The sequence below is a fragment of the Lotus japonicus genome, chromosome 1 (assembly GCF_012489685.1).
Source record: "Lotus japonicus ecotype B-129 chromosome 1, LjGifu_v1.2".
Taxonomy (NCBI): Eukaryota; Viridiplantae; Streptophyta; class Magnoliopsida; order Fabales; family Fabaceae; genus Lotus; species Lotus japonicus.
Window position 1 is genome coordinate 48,546,201 of NC_080041.1, and position 23,044 is coordinate 48,569,244.

Sequence of the window (23,044 nt, forward strand, 5' to 3'; positions counted from 1 at the left end):
GTTTGGTGTTAATTCCCAGCCTCTATGTAGTGACTATTTTTGGTTGTCGGCTTATGTTTGAGTACTCTTTTTTCCCCTTAGGGTTTTTCCCACTAGGTTTTTCTTAAGGAGGTTTTAATGAAGTTTTTCATAAGTTATCTTAAGCACCAAAATAGTACAAGGATTGGTATGGCTTATAGTTACTTTGGCTTGGGGTGTATGATTTTTCTTGTCATGCATTTGATCACTCAATTTATATGAGAATATTGTTCTCATGATTTTTTTTTGGGTTAATGGTCAAATTGGTCCCTGTGTTTGTAGTGAATTTTGATTTTAGTCCCTCTCCGGAAAAAACTAGCCGATATCTCCCTGTAGTTGCAAGCATTTTGGTTCTAGTCCTAACCGGAGGTCGGAGCTCCGGTGAGAGTGCTGAGTGGCAGGCCAGAGATGACATGGCATTATCCACATCATTTTCAATTTATTTATATTTCCACGTAAATAATTAATAACTAAATTAAATAAAATTATTAATTCATTCAAAAATAAAATCTAGAAAATATTGGGAAAAATTAAAATCAAAATTTTATAAACCCTAATCCCCCTGCATCTTCTCAATCAAGCCTCTCTTTCTCTTCCCCAACCGGTTCCCAATCTGAGCAGCAAAAATCACCACCATTCCATTCCAGGAATCAAAACCAACTCAAACCTCAGAACGGTGGTTTGACCTTCTCGCCTCACAACTCTCTTTCTCACCTTTGACCTTCCATAATCTTTTACGCGCTGGTGGTTTCAATGGAGGTGCCACCTAGAACGGTGGTCGTGGCTTGGTGCGGTGGGTCGTTCATCGTTGGAATGAGAGCTTAGGTCGACGGAAATAAAGGTTGTGGCAGACTAGCGGTGAAGGAGCAGAACCAGATCGAGACCCCACTCACCCAGATCGCGAATCCGGTTTCTTGCGAACTCAAAAAGCGAATCGCCCCTGGAATCGCCTTCACCACCCCATGTCGCCGCCGTTGTCGTCCTAAACAACCGAAGAGCCTTGATGGGGATACGTTCCAGTTGCTCAGTCATGTCGGTTTTCTGGGTTTTGATATGTGTGGGTTATGAATCTGGATTTTGTGGATTACATGGATCTGGGTTGTGTCATTGTGTGGGTTTTGAATTTGGGTTTTGAAAACGATTCAATTGATCTGGGTTATGTGGATTCTACGGATTTGGCCATTGAGTTTCTAACTAGAATTTGTGTTGTTTTCTGGGTTTTCAATGTTTGGCCATTTTGGACTTTTTTCGTTTTCTGGGTTTGATGATGAGTTTGAAGATGGAGATGATTAAAGAAGGATGAAGGGGAAGGGGAAGAAGATGAAGATGATTAAGACATTTGAGCTTTTGTATTTTTCACTTTAGTCAGGTCTGAAGTGTGGGCGTGGATGGTATTATGTCATGAAATATATGATGAGGAAATAACTGATATGTTGGGTGCTGCAGAAATTTTGTTAGGCGCACATAAGGTGGTCATGGTTGCTGAAATCGTGGATGTGGTTCTAAATCTACCTTGTTAGGCGTGGATATGGTTCTTAGTACTTTGAACAATTTTTGAATTAATTAATAATTTTATTTCATTTAGTTATTAATTATTTACGTGGAAATATAAATAAATAAAAAATGACGTGGATAATGCCATGTCATCTCTGGCCTGCCACTCAGCACTGGTGAGGACTAGAACCAAAATGCTTGTAACTGCAGGGAGATATCGGCTAGTTTTTTTCGGGGAGGGACTAAAATCAAAATTCACTACAAACACAGGGACCAATTTGACCATTATCCCTTTTTTTTTTTGGTTAATATAATCATTTTATTCTCAAAAAAGGTATAAAATTTGTTTTTCTAATGAGTTTTATCTCTTATCTCAGTCATTTAAAGAGTTTAATTTCTATGCACTGACAGTGTAAAGTTTTTTTACACCGTCAATCAACTAGATTTCAAGAATGTGAGAAAATATCTCTTTTTATTTGATCTCATTAATTGATATGACACATCCTTAAAATCTTATTGGTTAATGGTGTAAAAAAAAATTACACCGTCGGTGCACCATCCTTTTTCTCTTATCTAAAATTTGATAAGCCAGTTGGATGATGTATAGCTAAATAGTAAATACATTTTTTTGGGTACATATATAGCTAAAGACATTGATAGTTAATAACATAAAGCGAAATAATTTTAAAAATAAAATAGTAATGAATGATACAAAATAAACATTAAATTGTATAAATATAAAAATTAAACCTGAAAAAATCCTAGAATCAATCAGTTTGGTTCAGATTTGACGTAAAGAGAACCAATTAAGAAGATAAATTCGAATTTATTATATTGGTTTGGTTTCAATCGTGGGATTTATCTGTAAAAATGTTTTAATGACACCTCACACACATCCATCTTTAGAGAGAGAAAGAAATAAAAGAGAAGTGAGAGATATAATTAATGATGTGATGAGAAAATAAGAGAGAGAGATAAAGAGAGGAAGAAGGTGGAAATGAGATGAGAGAAGAAGGGGTGTGAGCATATCACAACTCATTGATCCAAACCAAAATTAACACTTCAACTCCAGTTGCTCCTCACAAACATTTCAGCAATGGGATGCTTTTTTCATACCCAAAAATATTAGTTATACATCCGATCTGTTTTTTTTTTTTAAATTGCTCTTTAAATAATAAAAGTATACACCGTAAAAACACTATTTACACACTATACCGGCATTTTTTTTTCCTAATTTTATCTTTTCAGAAGTCAACTGTTGGTGTAAGTGTGGAACACATACATTTCCGGAATACCCTTGTTTGGAAATGGAGTCTTAATTTTAAACATTAGCATATTTTGGATAAAAAAAAATTAGGATGTTGTCCTTCATCCGGTAACCAACCACAACTTTACTTAAAAATTGCCAGGAACCAGAGCTATTGGAACTGATAAAAGTTATAGAGTTAATAACACCTAAAATTAATTCATATAGCAGGAGAAAGTTGCCAACAAAAATGAAGCTAAAAATGTAAAAGCCAAAACCCTGCTCTACCATAACCTAAGTTTTAAGATCATAACATCAACTCGATGATGATCTCAAGAGAGTCCCGTCTTTTTCAGGAGAAGTAAAAGTGTGACTCGGAGAAGCTAAGCCAAGACTAATAGACTATGACTTATGAACCATAAAATATGTGACATGACATCTACATTAACTCTACATGTAAACAAATAATCATATGCCTACTGAGACACAAGACAATCTCATGACCCAAGCTTCTTACTCAGCCGAAAATACCATGAATCCAAATCACAAGGAGAATCATTTTGTCAACGGTCATTTTGGAACTATTCTTCCATTCAAATATTGCTTTTGGGCCATCATCACTCTGAGCTTGTGGAGTTATCACCTGCAACCCAGTACTGCTTGACAGCAAACAACACCTTCTCTGTAATCAGTGGACCATCCTCATGGTCCACCATTTTTGTATTCCATCTCATACCTTTTACAATTCTTTTCACCTGCATTAGCACATCTGCTTGTTCCCGAAATATTACTGCTCCTTCAGGTCGTAGGATCCGGTCCATCTCCAATAAAATGTCTTCTGCACTACACCTGTATTCATAATTTGAGTTAGGAAAAACCTTAACTAGTTTGCTTTACCAATTTGTAATCATCTTTCAGCTACGGAACTTTCATTTAGTCTATCCAAGTTCTTATGAAAAACTACAGTTCATCTGGGGTATAGGTACAAAAAAACAAAGGAAATGAAAAAGAAATGACTCACTTATCCTTGTATAGGCTGAAAACACCATTTGCATGGATAAGGTCATAGGTCCTTGGATATGTGGAGAAGGCTTCACACCTGGTAGTAAATAGATAGTTATTAAACAGAAGGCTATCTTCTACCAATTCCTTTTCTGTGTTTAACAGTATGAGTATGAGAAGATAACTACTGATAAACTAAACTCAAACATTGACAATCTATATCTTACTAAACAATGCTGCACTATTTTCAGATAAAAATATTTGTGAAGTAGATAAATGGAAGTCTACTGAAAGCAAATTTCACAGAATTTATTTCTTAAAAGAAGAATTTCAGAATGTGATAGTAGTAAAGAAAGATCAGCAGTACATATAATCTAAGACGAACTCCCAAGACTGGTTTCAACATTTCATTATTTTGTTTTCTTGTTTTTTAAGATTCAGAGTCTAGTATGCTACACAGAGGTGTTGTTGTTTTCTATTTTGTAACACATCAATTACCACATATCAATCAATATTATATTCCAGAGTTTGTTCTCCATTTTCTCCTCTGCCTCAATTAACAATTATTTCAGCAAAATTTTTCCTCTTTATCAAAATGGATGGATGATTCAAAATCCTGAAAAAACCACCAAAACCTTCCTATTTGATTGGTTTTTAAAATTTCAAAACATAAAATGCTATGTTATTTACACTTTTCTTCATCAAGTGGAAGGTCTAGGCTACCCGAATCATAATTTGACATCTTAATTTGTATATATAAGGACAAATTCAGAAAAATAGTATGAACTCAGTGACAAATTATTTGCAGCGGATATACCAGAAGATAAAAGAAAAAAAGGGAAACCATGTTTTAGAAGTTACCAGTCGTGGTAAATGCCAATCAATCCTCGCTCAAATATAACACCCAGGCTAGCTTTCTCCGCAATTGTAGGCACAACATTCATAACCCATAATTTGGGAGAATCCAAGGCAGCAGCAAAACCTCCTAGGCCAGCATTCATGTCCATTATGTTGCGATATCTACCTGAGTCAATGATTTTGTTGATCCGTTTGTATGCATTCACATGCTTCTTCCATAATCGGCTGTCGTTCTCAAATACCTCAGCGGAAACACCAGGAACGGATCCACTGGTAATTCTGGAAGGAACAGCATAGAGTCTCTCTGGGAATGGCTTCCATGAACCACTATGTTTAGAAGGAGAAACACAATTTTCCATCTTCTTGTACCTAGAAATTGTCAGACCTTCCAGATAAGTATTGAAAACCAGCAGTCCATAATCCAAAGATTAGGGACAACTCTAGGAAGTTTGCATCATAAAGGATAGAAAAAATCTGACCCCTAGAAAAATCATGTTTCTTAAGTACGCAATATCAAGCAAGACACCATTTTACCAAAGCCCTGAGTAATACTTACATAATGCATATAGAATACAATTCAAAGTTCTCGTATCCTTACAATTACAAAGGTTAGGGAAGAGTTAAGGATAAACCACTAGGAGTAGCTACTAAAGGCAAAAGGATTCTCAGTTTGAAGAAATTAAAGCAGTTACTTGAATAATAGGTATCTAACTACCTGAAAATAAATTTTTATTTAATAATTTAAACATTGATGGAAAGGGGAAAAAGAAGTGAAGCAATTTACCAAACATCATCCGAATTTGCGGATTCACATATTGTAGGTTGAGTATCTTGTTCATTGCACTCATCATTATTTAAACTTTTTCTCCAGATTGCAGTTTCACCTTTCTCATGTTTCTTTTCCCAACAAAGAAGTTTAGCAGTATCTTCAATCTGCCTCTGCTCCTCCTCAAGCTCTTCTTCAGGACGTTGCCATGCTTGGTAGCTAGTCTTCCAGTTGATGGGGGGGCCAGAAAGTATCCAGTAACCACCAGGTCTAAGAACTCGGTCAACTTCCTTCATGTACATTCCACCTGACAAACAATTACAGTTTAAAAATATTTCTTACAACCTAAAACCCAAAGTTCTGCTTTTGTTAACAAATCATCAAACAGTAAATAAAAAACAAGAAACACACTGAATTAAGAAAAAAAATCAGGTATTTTACAAGCAAGTGAGACTTTGGAAATCATTATAAATCAAGAGGCCATAGTTTTAGTACTTGAAATGAATCCAGGTTCTACAGCCAGTGTGAACTGTGAACAGATATAAGTAGTTAACAAGCTAAGGTTTAAAACTTATATTCAATAGAAGCCTTCAAGCTTAATAAGGCTTGGAATCATTATAATGCACGAATATATCATGGTCCTTTCTTTTTCATACATAGAAGCCCTACTGACCTAAATAGTTACGAATAAATTTTGTAGTTGATCCAAAAGATGTTTTTCTAATTGTCCTAGGCCAGAAATATCAGTTATTCTCACCATTTACGCCCCATGGAATCAAGCAGCGAGAACAATGTGCCATGTCAAAAGATCCAGAAGGAAAAGGTAGCATTATTGTTCCAAGAACACCAATGATTGCTGGAACACCTCTTTCCAAAGCAAATTGAACTTGTGCTTCATGAGAGTCTCTTGGTGCAATTGACATGGTAACGACATTTTTCTTAAATAGGTATGCACCCCAACTGGCAACCTAGCACCATCAATAATCAGAAAATGAGCTAGAATATAGAATAAACAGAAGATACACACAAATACAGGCTCAAAGTTTGATTAAAAAAACAGGAAAGAAACAATTATATTTCAATAAATGTGAACTTTTTGCAAGGATGAAGCATTAAGAAGTGGAAGATCCACTAGTAAAGCTTACAATCATTAGCCAGGATTGGAGTGTGTTATAAAGGACAATAATTTCTTCATGCACATATTATGTAGATTACCAGCAAAATAGATTACACCAAAACAAGGATGTTATTCTCTTTGGATTTGACTTACCCCACAGCCAGTATCTAATGCGGTTCTAACCATCCCATTGTCAAAGGGAATAACAGCTGCAAGTCCATCAATGTAAGCATCAGCACCATGGGGAAACTGCGTTCCTCCACCGGGAAACCTGAAGACACTTCCTTCGTACTGTATCCAATTCTGCACAGCCTTCTCAACCGTCAAACTCTTGTAAGGCGCGTTTGCGAAAGGCACATAATCGCGACTCTTGGGCCAAGGAAACGGCGTCGAGTACCCTCTAGGCGCAGGTATGAGACATGACAACTTCTCCTCCTCAGGAGGACAATGCCTCTCTCTATAATTCATACTCTCTCTGGGAAACGTCATCGCCCTCACTTGATCATGACAAGGCGTGTAATCAATGTAGCGATCCTCACACGGCTTGAACTCCTTGACCGGTTCATCAGAATCATCCGGCGTCCCCGCATCGCCGTCGCGGTGAGTCTCGTAATTAAGATCAGAGAGAACACTGCAATCTGTCTGTTTAGTAATCTCAACAGCTATGCTATCACCTTTTCCAAAACCACTCCTTTGCCACAAACCCAATATGTAGAAGAAACCACAAAAACCAACCACAATGAAAACAGACATTGTACTCCTATTGTTTCTATTGTCTCCTGGGTTCCCTTTGGTGGCCATGATGATGAATCTAAATCTTTATACAATTTCTACAAACCCTATACAATCAATCCTACATGGTTGAAATTAAATTAATACAATAAAGCATAATTTAGGGATTTTGATTAAATAAAACAGTTGCTTACTTGGTATATATGATGAAAATGATGGAAATCTTGGGAACTGGTGCATAGAATGAAGAAGAGGTTTGAAATTGAAAGAAAAGAAAGGAGTGGAATTGTGTTTCGCGTGGCCGTGTCTCGCTGCGAAAACACCGAGGGAATGGAAATGTGTCACTGCGAGTGGTTTCTTTGTTTCTTTTCTTCACACTTTCTTTGATTGGTTGGTTGGTTAGTTAACAACAACGAACGAACTTTACACTTGAAATTCGATCTATGGAATCCACCGGTTATTCTGTTACGGAGAAACCAAATCCATATGCACAACGTTATTATTGTCATTATGCTTTTGTAGTTACCATCAATTCACATGATTAGGATTATAATTATAATTATGTACAAATTTGTCGTGCACGTCGGTTATTCCGAGGCGATAAACAACTTCATTTTGGAGCTATCATTTCATCATTTCATTAACACTAAAAATCTAAAATAGTCCTCAACTATCTAGTCCAATGTTTGATTTTTTGCGGTAGGTATATATAGAGTGTGATTTGTTGGGAAAACCAACTCACTTAACGTAATATGTACTTCAAGAGATTAATCTCATTGCTGCCGGCGATTAGAGTACATTTTAAGAGTTTTTTTTCCAAAAATATAAGTTATTTATAATACCAATGAAACATTTATTTTTTTTTTCAAACTTACCCTCATTATATAATATTTATATAATGAAAGAAATAGTGTAATTTTGAAAAATTCTTAAATTGGATAGAGAAATTCATAGGTAATTTAGGAAAATTATGAAAACTTTTTACAAATTTATTGCAAATAAATATATTTTTTAATCTTAGAAAATTATGTAAAAGTGACTTATAATATAGGTGACGAAGGGATTATAAGTCATTTTATCTAATTCTCTTATATTAAGAAAAGTAGTTACTATCAATAAATTTGTAAAAAAAAAAATTATTAACTTTCATAGTTTACCCTTATCTAATTTCCTATAAATTTCTCCTTCCAAGTTCATATTCCAAAATCTTGCAATCTCTTTCATATTAAACATCAAGATGAATTTGGGAAAAAATTATTTAATGTTTCCAATATTTTAGAAAGGGACTTATATTTACTAACTTTTTCACAAAAAGGGACTATATATAATAAAGAACGGGGGGTAGTACATACACCACATTTTTATTTGGGTAAGCTATGTTTTCGGTCCATGTAAAATAGAGATTTGATTTTAGTCTCTCACGACGTTAGTCTAGAAAGCATCCATTCATTTTAAGAAAGAACTCAGTTTTAATCCTTGTCAGAAAATAACCTCCGACGACATTGCCATGTATACGCGACACCAGTGTTATTAATGACGGATAGCGGTCCATGGCGGAAAGCCAAAAAACTGTCATATAATTATGGCGGATGCCATGGCGGTGCCATGGCGGCCTTAATAAAATTTTTTATAAATATATATATCTATAATATATATATACAATTATACATAAACACATTAAAAAACCTGCATAATGCAATTATACAATACAACAAATAGAAATTATGCTTACTAATAACAACTTATATCATCAAATAGCATAAATATAATAGCAAAATGCAAATATCATAACAAAGGTTCAATATATATTAGATACTAGATAGGTATTAAGTCTCACACTCTCATTGAGAGCATATTACATACCAAATTACCAATTACCAAAACATCATGACAAATTCAAGACTCCAAGTTTTAATTGACATGAAAAAATAAAGTCTAAAGAGTAGAATTTAATCTAACTAACTAGTAACTAATCATCCAATCCTAATGTAGTGTAGTGAACTTGAGTGTCAATGCCATCTAGTGCAGCATATCCCTCTTCCTCTTCTCCTTCTGAATCTGAATCCTCATCCTCAAATCCATCTTCTTCAGCTTGCTCTTCCGCCACTTCAGCAAGAATCTCTTGCCATTCATTTTCATCATCTTCTTGACCAACATGCCTCTTTCCTCTTGCGGTTGCAGCCCTTGCGGATTGAGATGATGAAGTTGAAGATGTGCCACCTTTTTTAGAAGCTTTTGCTGCACTTGAATCACTTTTCTTTTTTTGCATACTTGTTCTCCGCCTAGTATATGTCATAGGTTCTCCAAGCCCCGAAGCCTCATAGACAGTTTTCCAAGATAGAGTATCATCTCCATCATGAACCATATCATCATCCATCATGTCTCCCACAAGCCACTCATTACAGTCATCAATATTGTTGAGAGTGATGGGGTCAATCTCATCTCTATAGTTATGTCTTTGCTTGAGCTTTTGGTTATATTTAACATAAACCAAATCATGCATTTTCTTATGCTCAAGCCTATTTCTCTTCTTGAAATGAATCTACAACACAAAAAATTTCAATTACTAGCTTACTCCTTAGGGACTACTATTTCAATTACTAGCTTACCATTTAAAATGTAAAAAATGGTGATAGGTAGTTAGGTACCTGCTCAAACACACTCCAATTGCGCTCACACCCGGATGCACTACATGTCAAACTCAATACTTTCATGGCAAGGCGCTGCAAATTTGGTGCTGAATGACCAAAGCTTCTCCACCATGTAGCTACAAAACCAAAGATTTTACTAAGAAACTGTAAATTTGAATTTCAATGTTAATTAAAAGGATCTCTCACTTTTTCTTACCTGGAGTAATGGTCTTCCTTTGGTCTATTGCTAATTTATGTCCAAACATACCATCTGCAGTCTTATAAATATGCATCTCTTCAGTGATCTTGTTATGAAGACTTTCATCTTTCACCAACCTCCCAACAACTTGATACACTCCCAACATAACGTCTCTCTCGAACTCCATACCAGGATTGTCATAGTAATATTCTGGATTGAAGAAGCGTCCAGCAATATGCAATGGCCTATTGAGTTGGCAAGACCACCTCTCATCAATGATCTTCATCACATCTTCGTATTTGCTTTCATCTTTGTCGAAGCTGTTTGCAATGGTTTCTTTAGCCCTACACATTGCCTCATAAATATACCCCATGGCAGGTTTCTTCTCACCATCAACCAAACGCAGCACTTCAACAAGAGGAGACATCACCTTAATAGTGTAAATCACATGTTTCCAGAAAGAAGGCTTAACCACAGTTTTTGTTGCTGCCTTCCCTTTAGCACTCTTAGACAACTTGTTCTCGTACCACTCTTCGGAAGCAAACATGATCTTAAGTCTTGGTCTCTCTTGCAAAATCCTTTCTAATGATAGGAAGGATGTAGCTAATCTTGTTACCCCATGCCTTACCAACTCCCTTTTGTTGGTGCAATGCCTCAACAAGCTCAAAGTGCTTGAATGACTATAAATAAACCCAACAAGAGATATGGCACTCCGAATTGTCTTCTTAACCGAAGGAATCTTCCCAATGTCTTCAAGAATTAAGTCCACGCAATGAGCAGCACAAGGAGTCCAGTAAAGGTTCTTCCTCTTCTCTTCCAACAACTTACCAGCCAAGACATAGTTGCTTTCGTTATCGGTAACAACTTGAACAACATTTTCCTCTCCTATCTCCTCCACAAGAGTATCAAGCATCTCAAACAACTTCTGCCCAGTCTTCACAAAATCAGATCCATCAATGGATTTCACAAACATAGTCCCAGCAGGAGAGTTAACCAAGAAGTTGATCAAGCATCTTTGCTTCCGATCGGTCCATGCATTTGACATAATAGAGCACCCATTCATGGCCCATTCCTCCTTGTGACCTTTCATAAGATTTTCAGTATAATCCACTTCCTTTTGCAAGAGTGGAACTCTGATTTCATGATAGCTAGGAACTCGCAAGTTTTTACCAAAGCAACCAATTGCTTGAACCATTTCGTCAAAGCTGCTCAACTTGATAACATTGAAGGACAAACCAGCTTGATACCAAAAGCGAGCTATGTATTGATGGACCCTAGCAGTGGCTTCTTTATCACATGAAGCCCTGATATTTTCTTGCCTCAAATTCTCCTTTTTTCTTTTTTTGATTGCATCTTCAGGATTTCTCACAAACAAGTCCATTGGCCCCTTTTTAGACTTAGTAATATTCTTTGTTCCAATATTAGTCTTCCTCCTAGCTTGTGCGGTTGAGGCCACAAGTTCATCTTCACTTTCACTTTCACCATATCCTAGGCTTGCAAGATCAAGATCAGTAGGAACTCGGGTTCGATCAACTACCTTCTTTTCTTTCTGACGATTGAAGTATTCCCATAGCTCCTTACTAACAGCCTCAGAAACCAAGGGGCATTTTTTCACATTACCAGTCCTTCCCATTAGGTGTTCTTTTGCCCTAGTAATCCCTCCTTGCATTTCTTTGGAACAAAGAGACAAATTGTTGTATTTGTATCATGATCATGCTTGGGTACCACATACTTCCAACCAGGATCAGGTCTATTAGTAGGAGGAGCTATACCAACAAGAGGAGCAGGAGCAGTTGGACCAGGTGGAGGAGGTTGTTCACTTCCACTTGCCATTTCAAAACAGAGGAATACCCACCAGCACTAAAAAAGGGAAGAAAACAGAGACTTAAGCAAACAGTAACAGGAGAAAGGAGAAGGAAATGAACAGAAGGTTGTAACAGAGGAGAAGAAACAAGCCTTTGGGAGATGAGATGAGAGAAAGGGAAGCTAAGAAAAAAGACGCAGAAACAGAGCAGAAAAATGTAAAAGTTGCAGAGATAACTCACATGAGAGCTTGGACGGAGGGTGGCCGGAGACCGGAGACCGGAGTGGTCGCCGGTGGCCGCGAGAGTGGTCGCCGGTGGTCGCGGCCGCAGGTGGTCGGGAATGGGCAGAGCAGGGTCGGAGGTGATTGGGGGGCAACATCTATGGGAAAGGGGAATATAGGGTTTCTATTCTGAATTAGGGGGTTTAGAAGCTGAAATTAGGGTTTTTATTCTGAATATGGGACTTGGGCCATTAAAATCCATGGGCCCTTTGCAAAGTTTTTATTTTTCCCAAACAAATTTGGGAATTCCCGATATTTCCCGTTATGCCCGCCATAGCGCCATGGACGTCACGGTCGCCATGTTCCCGCCACACCAAACCGCAACGCCACACACTTTATGTGGCGGCTTGTTAAAATCCCGATATGTAAAGACGCCATGGTGCCGCCATGGCCGATATTTAATAACACTACGCGACACTAACATGGCACGCCAAGTGTTTTAACGAGGGACCAAATTCAAATATTTTTTTCCACATAAATTTTATTATTTCATTAACAAACTAATTAAAACCAAAGTTAAATTCTAATTAAACACCCTCAAATCAGATTCATTATGTTCTTCATGTTCTTGGTGCATTTCCATAAAATCAATTTCAGTTTCTTTTCTGTAAAAAAATGAAATTTCAATTTTGAATCAAGACATAATTTAACCATAAATTAAAATTTCTTGGATCCAGAAAGACAACAACTATGGCAACCTCAACCCCCACCATGATTGCTTGAACATTTGGTTCAATTGAACAAACATAAAGAAAGCTTGGACAAAGAATAAAAAATAGCCTTTGCAGAATCACGATCGGTAATTTTCTCATATTCTTCATATGAGATAGTATTGAGTAAAATGGTTCTTGCTCTGTGATGATCTTTGTACATCTTCTTTTGATCTACATTCATCTTATCTCTTGGAATCTTCACACCATCTGCATCAACTGGACGTGTGTAGCCATCAACAACATGATCCTAGAGATCTTCATCAAAGCCAAGAAAGAAAATTTCAATTCTATCTTTCCAGTAATCAAATTTTTCTCCATCAAAGATAGGTGGTTTAGCACTGTAGTGGTCTTTCTGAGTTTCATTGGTGGAGGTTGTCATTTGAGATTATCACACCAGCCCGGATCTCTTAACACAAAGTGTGGTAATCAAAACTTACGCTCTGATACCAATTGAAGGTATGAAAACCACTAGAAAGGGGAGGGGAGGTTTGAATATGGTTTTACGTTTAAGAACTTTCCCTTAAGATTTTAGCAAATCTTCTCGGTTTTAAGAACACAAAGTGCAAGAGATAAAGAGAGAGAGAGAGAGAGAGAAAAGCACACAAGTATTTTATCCTGGTTCACTTGATAAATTCCTCAAGCTAATTCAGTCTATCCATTAAGGTGATTTCTTCCTTCGTAGAATGAAGGTAATCCACTATTCAAAGATTGTTACAACTACACTAGCACACCTTGCTCAGTGACTAACAAATCTAAGAACTAGCAACACTAAGACAAACACGTCTTAGTCCTCTCAAGAAATCTGACCTCCCTAGTCTCTCAAGGAACTACAAACAGATTGTAGAAGGTTTAGGTTTACAATGAGTTGCTTCTAAACAAGCAGGAGTAAACACAATAAGAATAATGAAGAAATATTGCTAAGGTATTCCCTTGTAGGTTTTCACTTGTATTGCACAATAGTTTCTTAGTCAATTTCTTCTCTCTTAAGCCTTTTTATACTCCAAGGTGAGGTGTTGTATTCGTTGAAAGAATCTATCTGTTGGAGGGCAATTCTGGAAATTCCAGAACCTGCTGTGGCTGAACCTCGTAGGTGAGGCGGTCAGAATAGTACACTGCTTTTGTACTATTGACAATGACATTGCCTTAGCCTAGTTGACTTCAGAACTTCTGCTTCTGGACCGTTCACTCTGAACATATGGTCTTCAGAATTAGAAGCGCTTTGGTCTTGAGAGCAAGCTTACTCTTGGACTTCAGAATCTTCAAGTCTCAGCTTCTGGACCGTTCACTCATAACTTCTGGTCTTCAACACTTGAATCTTCAGAGCCCACATCAGAGCTTTAAACTTCAGAACATCTGAAGCGTTTGCTACCGTTCAGAAGAACGTAGTGATTGCAGAAGCATTTCATTGGTCCTTAACTTTTGATGGATATTACTTTGGGTCAGAGTCATAACCTGTTAGTCAAACACTTAAAAGACAAACGTTAGAGTACCCTAATTGTTCATACACAAATATAAACTTGTTATCATCAAAACATAGAGTTGTACCACATGACCAAATCTTGGTCTTACAATATGTCTCAATTGATGAAGGCAACGGGCACATAATGGTAATTGCAATAGAGGACCATAAAGTTTACCACTTTGACTCGTATATGGAAGAAAAATGTTTATTCTATAGGCAATTGCATATGGAGAAAACGGTATGTCATGACCAACTAACATAATCGTGGAGCCCTTTATGCCAAAAAGGCAGCTGCCTAAGGCCCCAAAAAAATTTAGGCCCAATTTTTTTTTTTGTTAAAAAGGACCAACCGTATGAAATGCAAACAAATAAGGAATTGTCCAATGTTTTCCTCTTTCATCTTTGTAAACCTAGATCTGATTGTTTTAGATAGAAATAGAGTGGTTCAGAGGCTTTATCTTACCATTTATTGTTTCCATCTGCCACTCCTACCCGTGAATCTAGGAAAATGTCCCTTTACTTTATGTCTCATCGTGTTTAAGTGTCTTTCAACACTGTACCTGCAGGTAGGCCTATTGCGTTTGTTTTTTTTTTTTTGTTCTAATGAAGATCTTTCATTCATTTTTTTTTTTTGACATTAAAGATCTTTCGTTCATAAAAGATCAGTTGTATTGTTTTCTTTGGGCTTGGCCCTATTATCAATGAACTCAAACCTTTGTCCAAAAAATATACAAATTGCAAACTAATATATTATATATATTACTATAAATAGTAGTGAATCAAAGTATGAGTAGATTCATTGGAAATACCTACCAAAAATAAAGAAAGTATAAATCACATTATGAAAATTGAAGAAAAAAAAGAAAAGTTGAAAGGTTAATATAAAATTATATTTTATATAATATACTAATTATTTTTAATATTTATGTTAAAAAAATCCCCTAACACTTTTCGCCTGAGGCCCCAAAATGTTTGTACACGGCCCTGTTTGGTACTTGAACTAACACATAGTGCATTTGGGTAGTGCGAGATGATCCACAAAATTTTGAGAGACTCAAAATTTACCAATATGCTATGCCATGGGAATTGGATGCTCATAAATGGAATGTGGTAAAAGTTGAAGAAATTGTAGATCCTGGAGATATGTACATGTACAACTCACCTATTTGAGTAATTGACTGGCTTATCATGGGTGCTTCATTTAAGCCTATTGTAAAACCAGAAGTGAGTGCACTTACCTTTTTAATCATATTACTTAATTATGTTGTAATTCTTGACCAAAAGTGATAGCACTTACAATTTTTTCCACAATGCAGCTCCATGAAAACGTCTTGAGGATGAAGATTGGTGTAGAGTTAGTTGCAGGTCAACACAATGATTGTTTGATCTTAATGTAAAAGTGGAGAAATTCTAGGACATGATCAAGTCATGTGATGTGCAAAGATGAAAGAAAATGTACTTACCTACATCATGACATTGTCTATTTTGTTCTGGGTTTATTGGTGGTCACTATACAACCCTTTATGGTCTTCCTTTTTTGAAGGGCGGAAAACAATGAGTATACAATCCCTTATGATGTTTCTTTTTTGAAGGGATGTAATTATTTTGGTACTCTTAAACAACTCATATTGTATGCTTAATTTTTATCGTACTACATGTCTTATCATACAATTTTATGCATTTTTTCAAAAATCAGCAAGTCATATAAATGGACCTCTAAACTGGACACATAGCTTTCTAAAATTAATTGCAAGCGGCAACAATGTTTGTTTGTTAATAGAACAAATACCCATTTATGTTTTTCTAATAATCATAGCTTATCAAAAAAAAATTCTAATAAGCAATATATATTAATGCTCCAACCTAATATTAAATTTAAATAACATAATTACTTGTTCAGTCTTACTAATATATACAAAAGCATTTTTCTAAATTCAACAAGACATGTGGCAGCCAAGAAAGAGTTCTACGAACAAACATGCAACAAGCCGCTAAACACTTTCTAAGACACAAACACCCATTTATGTAATTAAATTTCACGTGTCTTAATTAAAACAAACACCCATTTACTTGCTAGCCAACCACAAATTGGTCTCATCTATGGCTTATAATTCAAGCCCTTTTACTACACAAATTAGTAACCACAAACAATTACAAATAAATACAAGCCCTTCAACTTCACAAATAGTATGTGCCTACATGTAGGGTACATGGTTTGCAGGGATTGATAACAAGGTGAAATTAACCATTACAACAATAACAATATTGTATCATCACAATAGCATAGAAGACATAATACTAGAGATAATGTCAAAGAGGTTACAAACTAGTCCACATATAAATATTAGTCTAAAACAACAAATACTACATAGGACCTTCAAATTCATACTTCATGTTCCAACTTCACTGCGAATTGCTCAATCACTACAAAAAGAAATACGAAACTTATCATTATACATATAACCATTAACATTGTTAACCAACTAAAAAAGGAAGTTTACTTACCTCGTCAACAACAAGGTCAACAGTAAATAAGTTAATCTCATCTTCACCACCTTCAAAGTCGCTCATTGTATGCCCTTGTTGAGAACAATAAGTACCAGTTAACTTGTTATGACCAGGTGTCTTAAATATCAAACAATTTATGACGTGTTTGACTGTCAACCCCAAAGATGATTTGTTCTTGGTACCACGACCTTTCCTTCTTAAACGTATAGGATCCTTCAAATTTAATATATTAGTTTGGCTCAAAGAGAGACTACCTTCCCTTTGACATGATTTCTTTGCCTTACTTTGTTCAATTAGTTCACTGGCCTTTTGTGTTGCATCATTGAAATCAGCCGCAGTATTAGAATTCAAATAACCAAGTGCCCTATATAGATCCATCAATGCACTACATCTACTACTCTTTTGAAAATCCCAAAAATCATTCTCAATATTCTTACCACTGTAAACACCATCCTTTGCTCCCTTGCTCCATCTTTTGAAGATGAAGCATTCAGATAGTTCTTCTATCCTTAAATGAGCTAACACATCAACTATGTGCTCACATGCTAAGCCACGCGACTCCATTTTCATACAAGAATATTTGAAGTCTTTGTTATCCGAAGAAACAGAAACATGCCACTCTTTGGCCAAAAAACTTAGCTTTGCCACAGTATAATTTAAGCATGTGACTGCATCTGTGCAGTCTAGAACTTTCATCAAAGGAGCATGTTGTAAAACAGGACGAAAAAGTAAGAAGACATTATTAGTGAAATGCTTTGTAGCTGACATTTCCAAGGATTCTAAATTGGTTTTCATCGCAGGCACACCATGTATAGAATGACAATCATCCTCAATTTCTCTAAAACGCATATGCTTCACACAATTTTGTAACTGTTGTAAAAAGTCTGTCAAGTTGTATCTTGAATGAACATGCTTGCCTAACTCAGACTGGAACCCCTCACATCTAGATGTCGTCCTACATCCTGCAAAAAATTTCCCCCGCAAATGAGCGGCAACCCATATGCTTCTCTTCTCATATGTTTCTTTTACCCAACAGTTGTCTTGCAAACCAAGGTTCAAAACCAATTCATCCCACTTTTTTCTAAACATGCAATTCTTAAATCCTTTAGTGAGCAATGGGTTACCAAGATTCTGGTTTGCATTCCGAAGTAGATGCCAAGCACACAAGTACTTTTCCCTTCATTGCAGCCGAAGTAGATGCCAGGCATTTGGAAAGACAATCTTAATTGCATTCCTCATCGACGGATGACCATCCGTGACTACAGCAACAAGTACTTTTCCCTTCATTGCAGCTGAAAATTGTTCCAACAACCAAAAATAGGTCTCCTCATTTTCATTGTAACCACACCAGTAGCAAAAATAGTTGTTCGGTTATGGTTATTTACTCCTGAAAAAACAACTACATGTAACAAGCACTTGTTTTTCCATACGTCACATCGAAAGCCAGCACATCACCGTATACTTGGTAACTCAACCGACCAACACCATCTCTCCAAAACAAATGCTGCAGACTATTGATTTGATCTGCAATGTGCTCACAAAAGTAATTATCATCCTTCGATGCCAACTCAACCATGAATTGCATTGTCATAACTGAATCATTTTTAAGCATTCGCCTCTGCCTATAAAATGCTTTTACTAATGTGTAATTACATGGTAAGCTAAAGAGAAACACAGGAAATGAACATTTAACATGAAAATCATTTCATATTTAAAATAATGTAGCAATATATTTTTTGTTGTTTGTATCATTAAGTTAAGTAGGTTGTTATTTTTTATCATTTAATAGGACTGTTTAAATATTTCTTAGGGTTAAATATGTTCGGGGTCCCTGAACTTTAGCGAGAAATTGGTTTTCGCCTTTGAACTAAATTTTCGTTTCTTTTCATCCCTTAACTTGTAAAACTGTTTGATCTTCATCATTTTACCGTTTTGACCAGTGATGTGTCATGCCAGCATGTAGGTAAAAGGTGACATGTTTTTTTCCCGGTTTTGAATGATTTTAATTACACGCGGAATATACAGAGGGACTAAAACAAAAAAAATTAAAATTCCATCCTAACTATCATCTTCATCTTCATAATGTTCATTATCTTCACATTGTTCTTCGGAAATCCATAAAATCAAACCATAAAACCTAAAAACAATAACTAAAACACACAAAATCAAGCTCCCTTATCATATTAATAAATATTAGCTACTGTACTTACAACGACAACAATAAACCCCCAATCTCCAACATTCTTCAGACTCAAATTCTCAATGGATTTTGTCCTCAAACTCATTGGATCAACCCAATACAAAATCTATAAAAAAAAGAACAAGAAGATAACTAACATTAGTCTATAATACTAAACCAGTATACCCTGTCATAAATAAGAACCAAGGGAAGCCATATTCACAACCACAACACTAGATCCACAAGCTCTTCACACGGCTGGCAAAGGAAGCATATCCAGACCCATGAATCACTCCTAGCCTCCTTGCATAATCAATCAACTTTGGCCACTTGAACAAGAACTCACCATTAGCCAGCATAACTAGAGCATTGGAGAGCCAAGCCCTAAGACCACTGCAACTAAACCCACACAGGAACCTCTCTGTCGTCATTGTGAACTTTGTCGTCGTTGTCGATCTGGTCTCCGAAGGCCCAATCGAACTAATGCTTAGGCATCAGAGGGCACCGTCGCACCGCTATTTGGATCACCTCGACCACCACGCTGCGCCGAACCACATCTGCGACAAACCTCCACAGCCACCATGGAACCCTCCTTGAGCGAGCCCAATCAATTGCTTCTTCGATCTACTCTGATTTGCTTCCATTTTCCCCGATTTGCACAATGGTTGTGTGAGAAGGAAGTGTGGTGGTGTGAGTGGTAGTAGTGGTGTTGCATGATTCTAGAAGGAGGTTGTGTTGAAGAGAGAGGAATAATGAATTTGATGATAGAAAAGAAAGAAACATGGGGGTGGTGAAATCATGAGTTTCAATTGAAGACACGATCTACCATTCAAACTACAATTCACCTTGTTGCTTGCATAGAAAAGAAGGGGCACAAACTTGAGATTGTTCTTCGTTAGAGATTGCAAAAATTTGAGATAGAAAGGGTGTAACACCCTCTAACCCCCGCATAAATATTATAGCTTAAATCAGAATAAAATGCATAACACAGAGGGTGTCACATTTATTCTCCAGAAACATAAATCAAAACACATGTCATGCTCATAATAAATATATAAATAAATTTTCAACTTTGTTGTCTCAACATTATATGCATAGCACACCAGATTTATTTTCAACTCTAAAATTAAACATAATCCAAGAATAAATAAAGAGAGTTCATAAAATATCTTCTAACATCCAAGTACAATACTAAACGTTGCCCCGGTGTTACATAACAGAGCATGACTCCCTTCACTAAAAGCATATCTAAATACTAGCTCCTCCGACTACTCGCGAGAAGCTCCACTATCCTCAGTACCTGAGCGATGTCGCATAGAACATCATTCAAACAGAAGGGTGAGAACTCATATCATATGGATAAGCATAATAATAAATAATGTAAAAGCTTATCTATGTTCTACATAAATTCTTCACACTTCACTAACAAATAATAAATTATGTAATTTAATATAATCAATCAATCTCACAGTTATGACAATACTCCATAATTCATAGTATCAAGTAAGAAAATATTATTGTCTCCAATTACCACAACATCAAATCTCAAAAAATATCACAATTATCATTAATTAGCATCAACAACTTCCTAACACATATGACTCAAGTGTGACTCCGTGCAAATGCCTTTGGTACCAAAGTTGTTATCCTTAGCGGTATCAGCGCGTCCACTCCAGACATATAACCATCAATAAAGCCCTTGCTCTAGGCTTTCAAAACCACTCTAGTTTTGGGACAAGTCACTAGCCTCCACGAGCTCTAGCAAACATTGCCTCTTGACAACTATGCAGTTTATTGTGCAAAACTCAACTAACATATGCATATTCAGACCATCTCCAAGTCTTAATTATTTTAGCATATTCATCACCAGCTCAACAATTCAAATCATCTCCAATTTCACAAAACACACACTTACATGTTATCAATCACGCAACTTGCAATCACATTATATTATCAACTTAACACATAACATCAATTTAGAAATAACATCATATAATGAACTATTAAACAGATGTAAATTAAATATAGTTCATATATAACAGGTTCTGCAACTATCATACAAAAACTGGATTCTTCCTAATTTTCCCCCAAAACTCGTCATCTCCCTGCACCATCCCCCTCATGGGCGCGCTACCGCGCGCACCACTACCTACATGCGCCACCTCCCTCGCGCGCAACCCTTGCCATGGTCGCGCGCCACCGCGCCTTGCGCATCACTACGCGCGCCACAACTTTTTTCGAAAACAACATTTGCACCTAAAATGACTCATTTTATTCAAAACGGTTATAAACTGTACAACAACCTAGGTGAATTTTTAAATACCTCAAATACACTTAGAAAAATCTAATATTTTTATCATGGTTCCCGATACAAGTTTTGTAAATCCCTGTAAAGTTTCAAGTCAAAATTCAAAGTAAAGAATTCAGGAAAAATCTAACACTAACAGTAGTTCGTGAGAAACGAGACAACTTAACCTATCCTCACTAAAACGCATATAACTCAAGCTACAGATGTCGGAATGACGTGAAACCAGCGGCAAAAGTTTTATAACAGAAAGGGTTACAACTGTTATGAAGACTACTTCTTCAAATTCAGTCATTAAACACAGCTCGAAACAGGGTTCAAGAGCTCGTAAATTTATGCAGCCTCATGCGTGGCGCGCTACCCCCTTTCTTCCACCCACAATTCATAACCCTAAATTCAATTATCCACCTTCAGTTTAGAAAAAAATTGCATCCTAGGGTTCCTAAATCAGACTTTCTATCATTATCCACTATCATACCAATCCAGAGAACATGAATTCAAACCCTTACCTCTTGAAGATCAAATTCTAGGTTTTCTTCTCTTTTCTCCCTTCTCTCTTTCACGCTTTTTTTCTTCTCCTCTGCTAACTTCTCCAATTCTCAAATTCTGATTTCTCTCTTTCTATTTCACCCCTAACCCTAAAATAGTCTTATAATGGGCCCTACTCCCAACTACTCACTTAATTATCTAATAAAATCACTTAATCACTTTATTATATAATAAAATCTCATAATCACCTTATTGTATAGTAAAATCACCTATTTTTTCAAATCACTATATAACCTAATAATAATTAAAATAAATTAATAAATATTCTACTAATCGGAAAATGAGGTGTTACAAAGGGAAAAATAAAAAAAGGAAAATGTTTTTTTGAAAATGTTATATGGAAAAAAATAAATGTAAAATGGAAAAACTGACATGTCATCAATTGACCTGCAAGTTGGCATGCCAAGTAAGTAGGAAACCGGTAAAGGGATGAAAGCCAAACGATTTTACAACTTAAATGATGAAAATCAACGAAAATTTAGTTGAGGGACGGAAATCAATTTCTCGCTATAGTTCAGGGACCTCTAAAATATTTAACCCTATTTCTTAATTATTCATTATTATTGAGAGTGATTTTAAGAGTTTATATATATAAAAGTATGAAAGTCTGATACTAAAATTATGTTGTGTGGGGTTTAAAAAATATTGATATTTATATATAACATACTTTTATTTGTATATATATAGTGAAAAGAGGAATGGTTACCTAAAAGTAACTCGACTCAAGTAGCCCGAAAAACCATATAACATATTACATGTTACTTTTACTTTTTTTCCTTTTATATTATTATTTAATTCATTCGTGTAGGGGACGGGTAGGAATACTAATGATTCAAGGATGGGCACGAATGTAAAAAAATCCGACACGTATATGATACATGATGGTGAATTTTATGTATCAGACACCCATATGATTGTTTAAATATTGTTGGTTGTTTTGCATGGATTCAGAATTCAGATACAAGAGTAAATTGATTGATTTTTTTTAAAAATGGGATTCCCTTTTCTTGTTTTTTTAAGGTGGAAGATGATTCTGGAAATTAGTGGTTGTTGCTGAGGTTAAGGAGGAGGAGGAGTGATGGTTGAGGGTTAGAGACTAAAATTGCAACGAGCGAAAGCCTCGTTCAATTAAAACAAATCAACTTTTTAATTAAAATATCATTAAGAAATACCTCGTCAG

The 23,044-nt window shown here is 36.0% G+C and overlaps 2 protein-coding genes across 3 annotated transcripts; both read right to left on the minus strand.

Annotated features, from left to right (window-relative positions):
• Positions 1-2,879: 2,879 nt before the first annotated feature.
• LOC130741594 (probable methyltransferase PMT2) lies at positions 2,880-7,723 on the minus strand. 2 transcript variants are annotated; one of them, XM_057594421.1, is made up of 7 exons: positions 7,428-7,723; positions 6,655-7,340; positions 6,142-6,352; positions 5,403-5,691; positions 4,622-4,987; positions 3,780-3,857; positions 2,880-3,607 (listed from the first exon to the last, which is right to left on the minus strand). In XM_057594421.1, the coding sequence occupies exons 2-7, from the start codon at positions 7,300-7,302 to the stop codon at positions 3,376-3,378; spliced, it is 1,824 nt and encodes a 607-aa protein (XP_057450404.1). In that variant the 5' UTR covers positions 7,303-7,340; positions 7,428-7,723; the 3' UTR covers positions 2,880-3,375. The 2 variants fall into 2 exon arrangements, with proteins under 2 accessions (XP_057450404.1, XP_057450399.1); XM_057594416.1 differs by having other exon boundaries at positions 6,655-7,354.
• A 1,479-nt stretch (positions 7,724-9,202) lies between these two features.
• On the minus strand, positions 9,203-11,695 carry LOC130737397 (uncharacterized). The gene is made up of 3 exons (XM_057589155.1): positions 10,081-11,695; positions 9,882-10,000; positions 9,203-9,775 (listed from the first exon to the last, which is right to left on the minus strand). Exons 1-3 carry the CDS (start codon positions 11,693-11,695, stop codon positions 9,203-9,205), a joined length of 2,307 nt encoding a protein of 768 aa, XP_057445138.1.
• Positions 11,696-23,044: the final 11,349 nt, after the last annotated feature.

Excerpts from the sequence above, each read along its gene's own strand:
- LOC130741594 (XM_057594421.1), bottom strand. The coding sequence starts at position 7,302 with ATGGCCACCAAAGGGAACCCAGGAGACAATAGAAACAATAGGAGTACA. Across the intron at positions 4,988-5,402 it reads GCAAATTCGGATGATGTTTG|GTACAAGAAGATGGAAAATT; the intron begins GTAAATTGCTTC and ends GACAATTTCTAG. Across the intron at positions 3,608-3,779 it reads TTCAGCCTATACAAGGATAA|GTGTAGTGCAGAAGACATTT; the intron begins GTGAGTCATTTC and ends TTATGAATACAG.
- LOC130737397 (XM_057589155.1), bottom strand. The coding sequence starts at position 11,695 with ATGGGAAGGACTGGTAATGTGAAAAAATGCCCCTTGGTTTCTGAGGCT. Across the intron at positions 10,001-10,080 it reads AAGGAAGACCATTACTCCAG|CTACATGGTGGAGAAGCTTT; the intron begins GTAAGAAAAAGT and ends TTGGTTTTGTAG. Across the intron at positions 9,776-9,881 it reads ATTGGAGTGTGTTTGAGCAG|ATTCATTTCAAGAAGAGAAA; the intron begins GTACCTAACTAC and ends TTTGTGTTGTAG.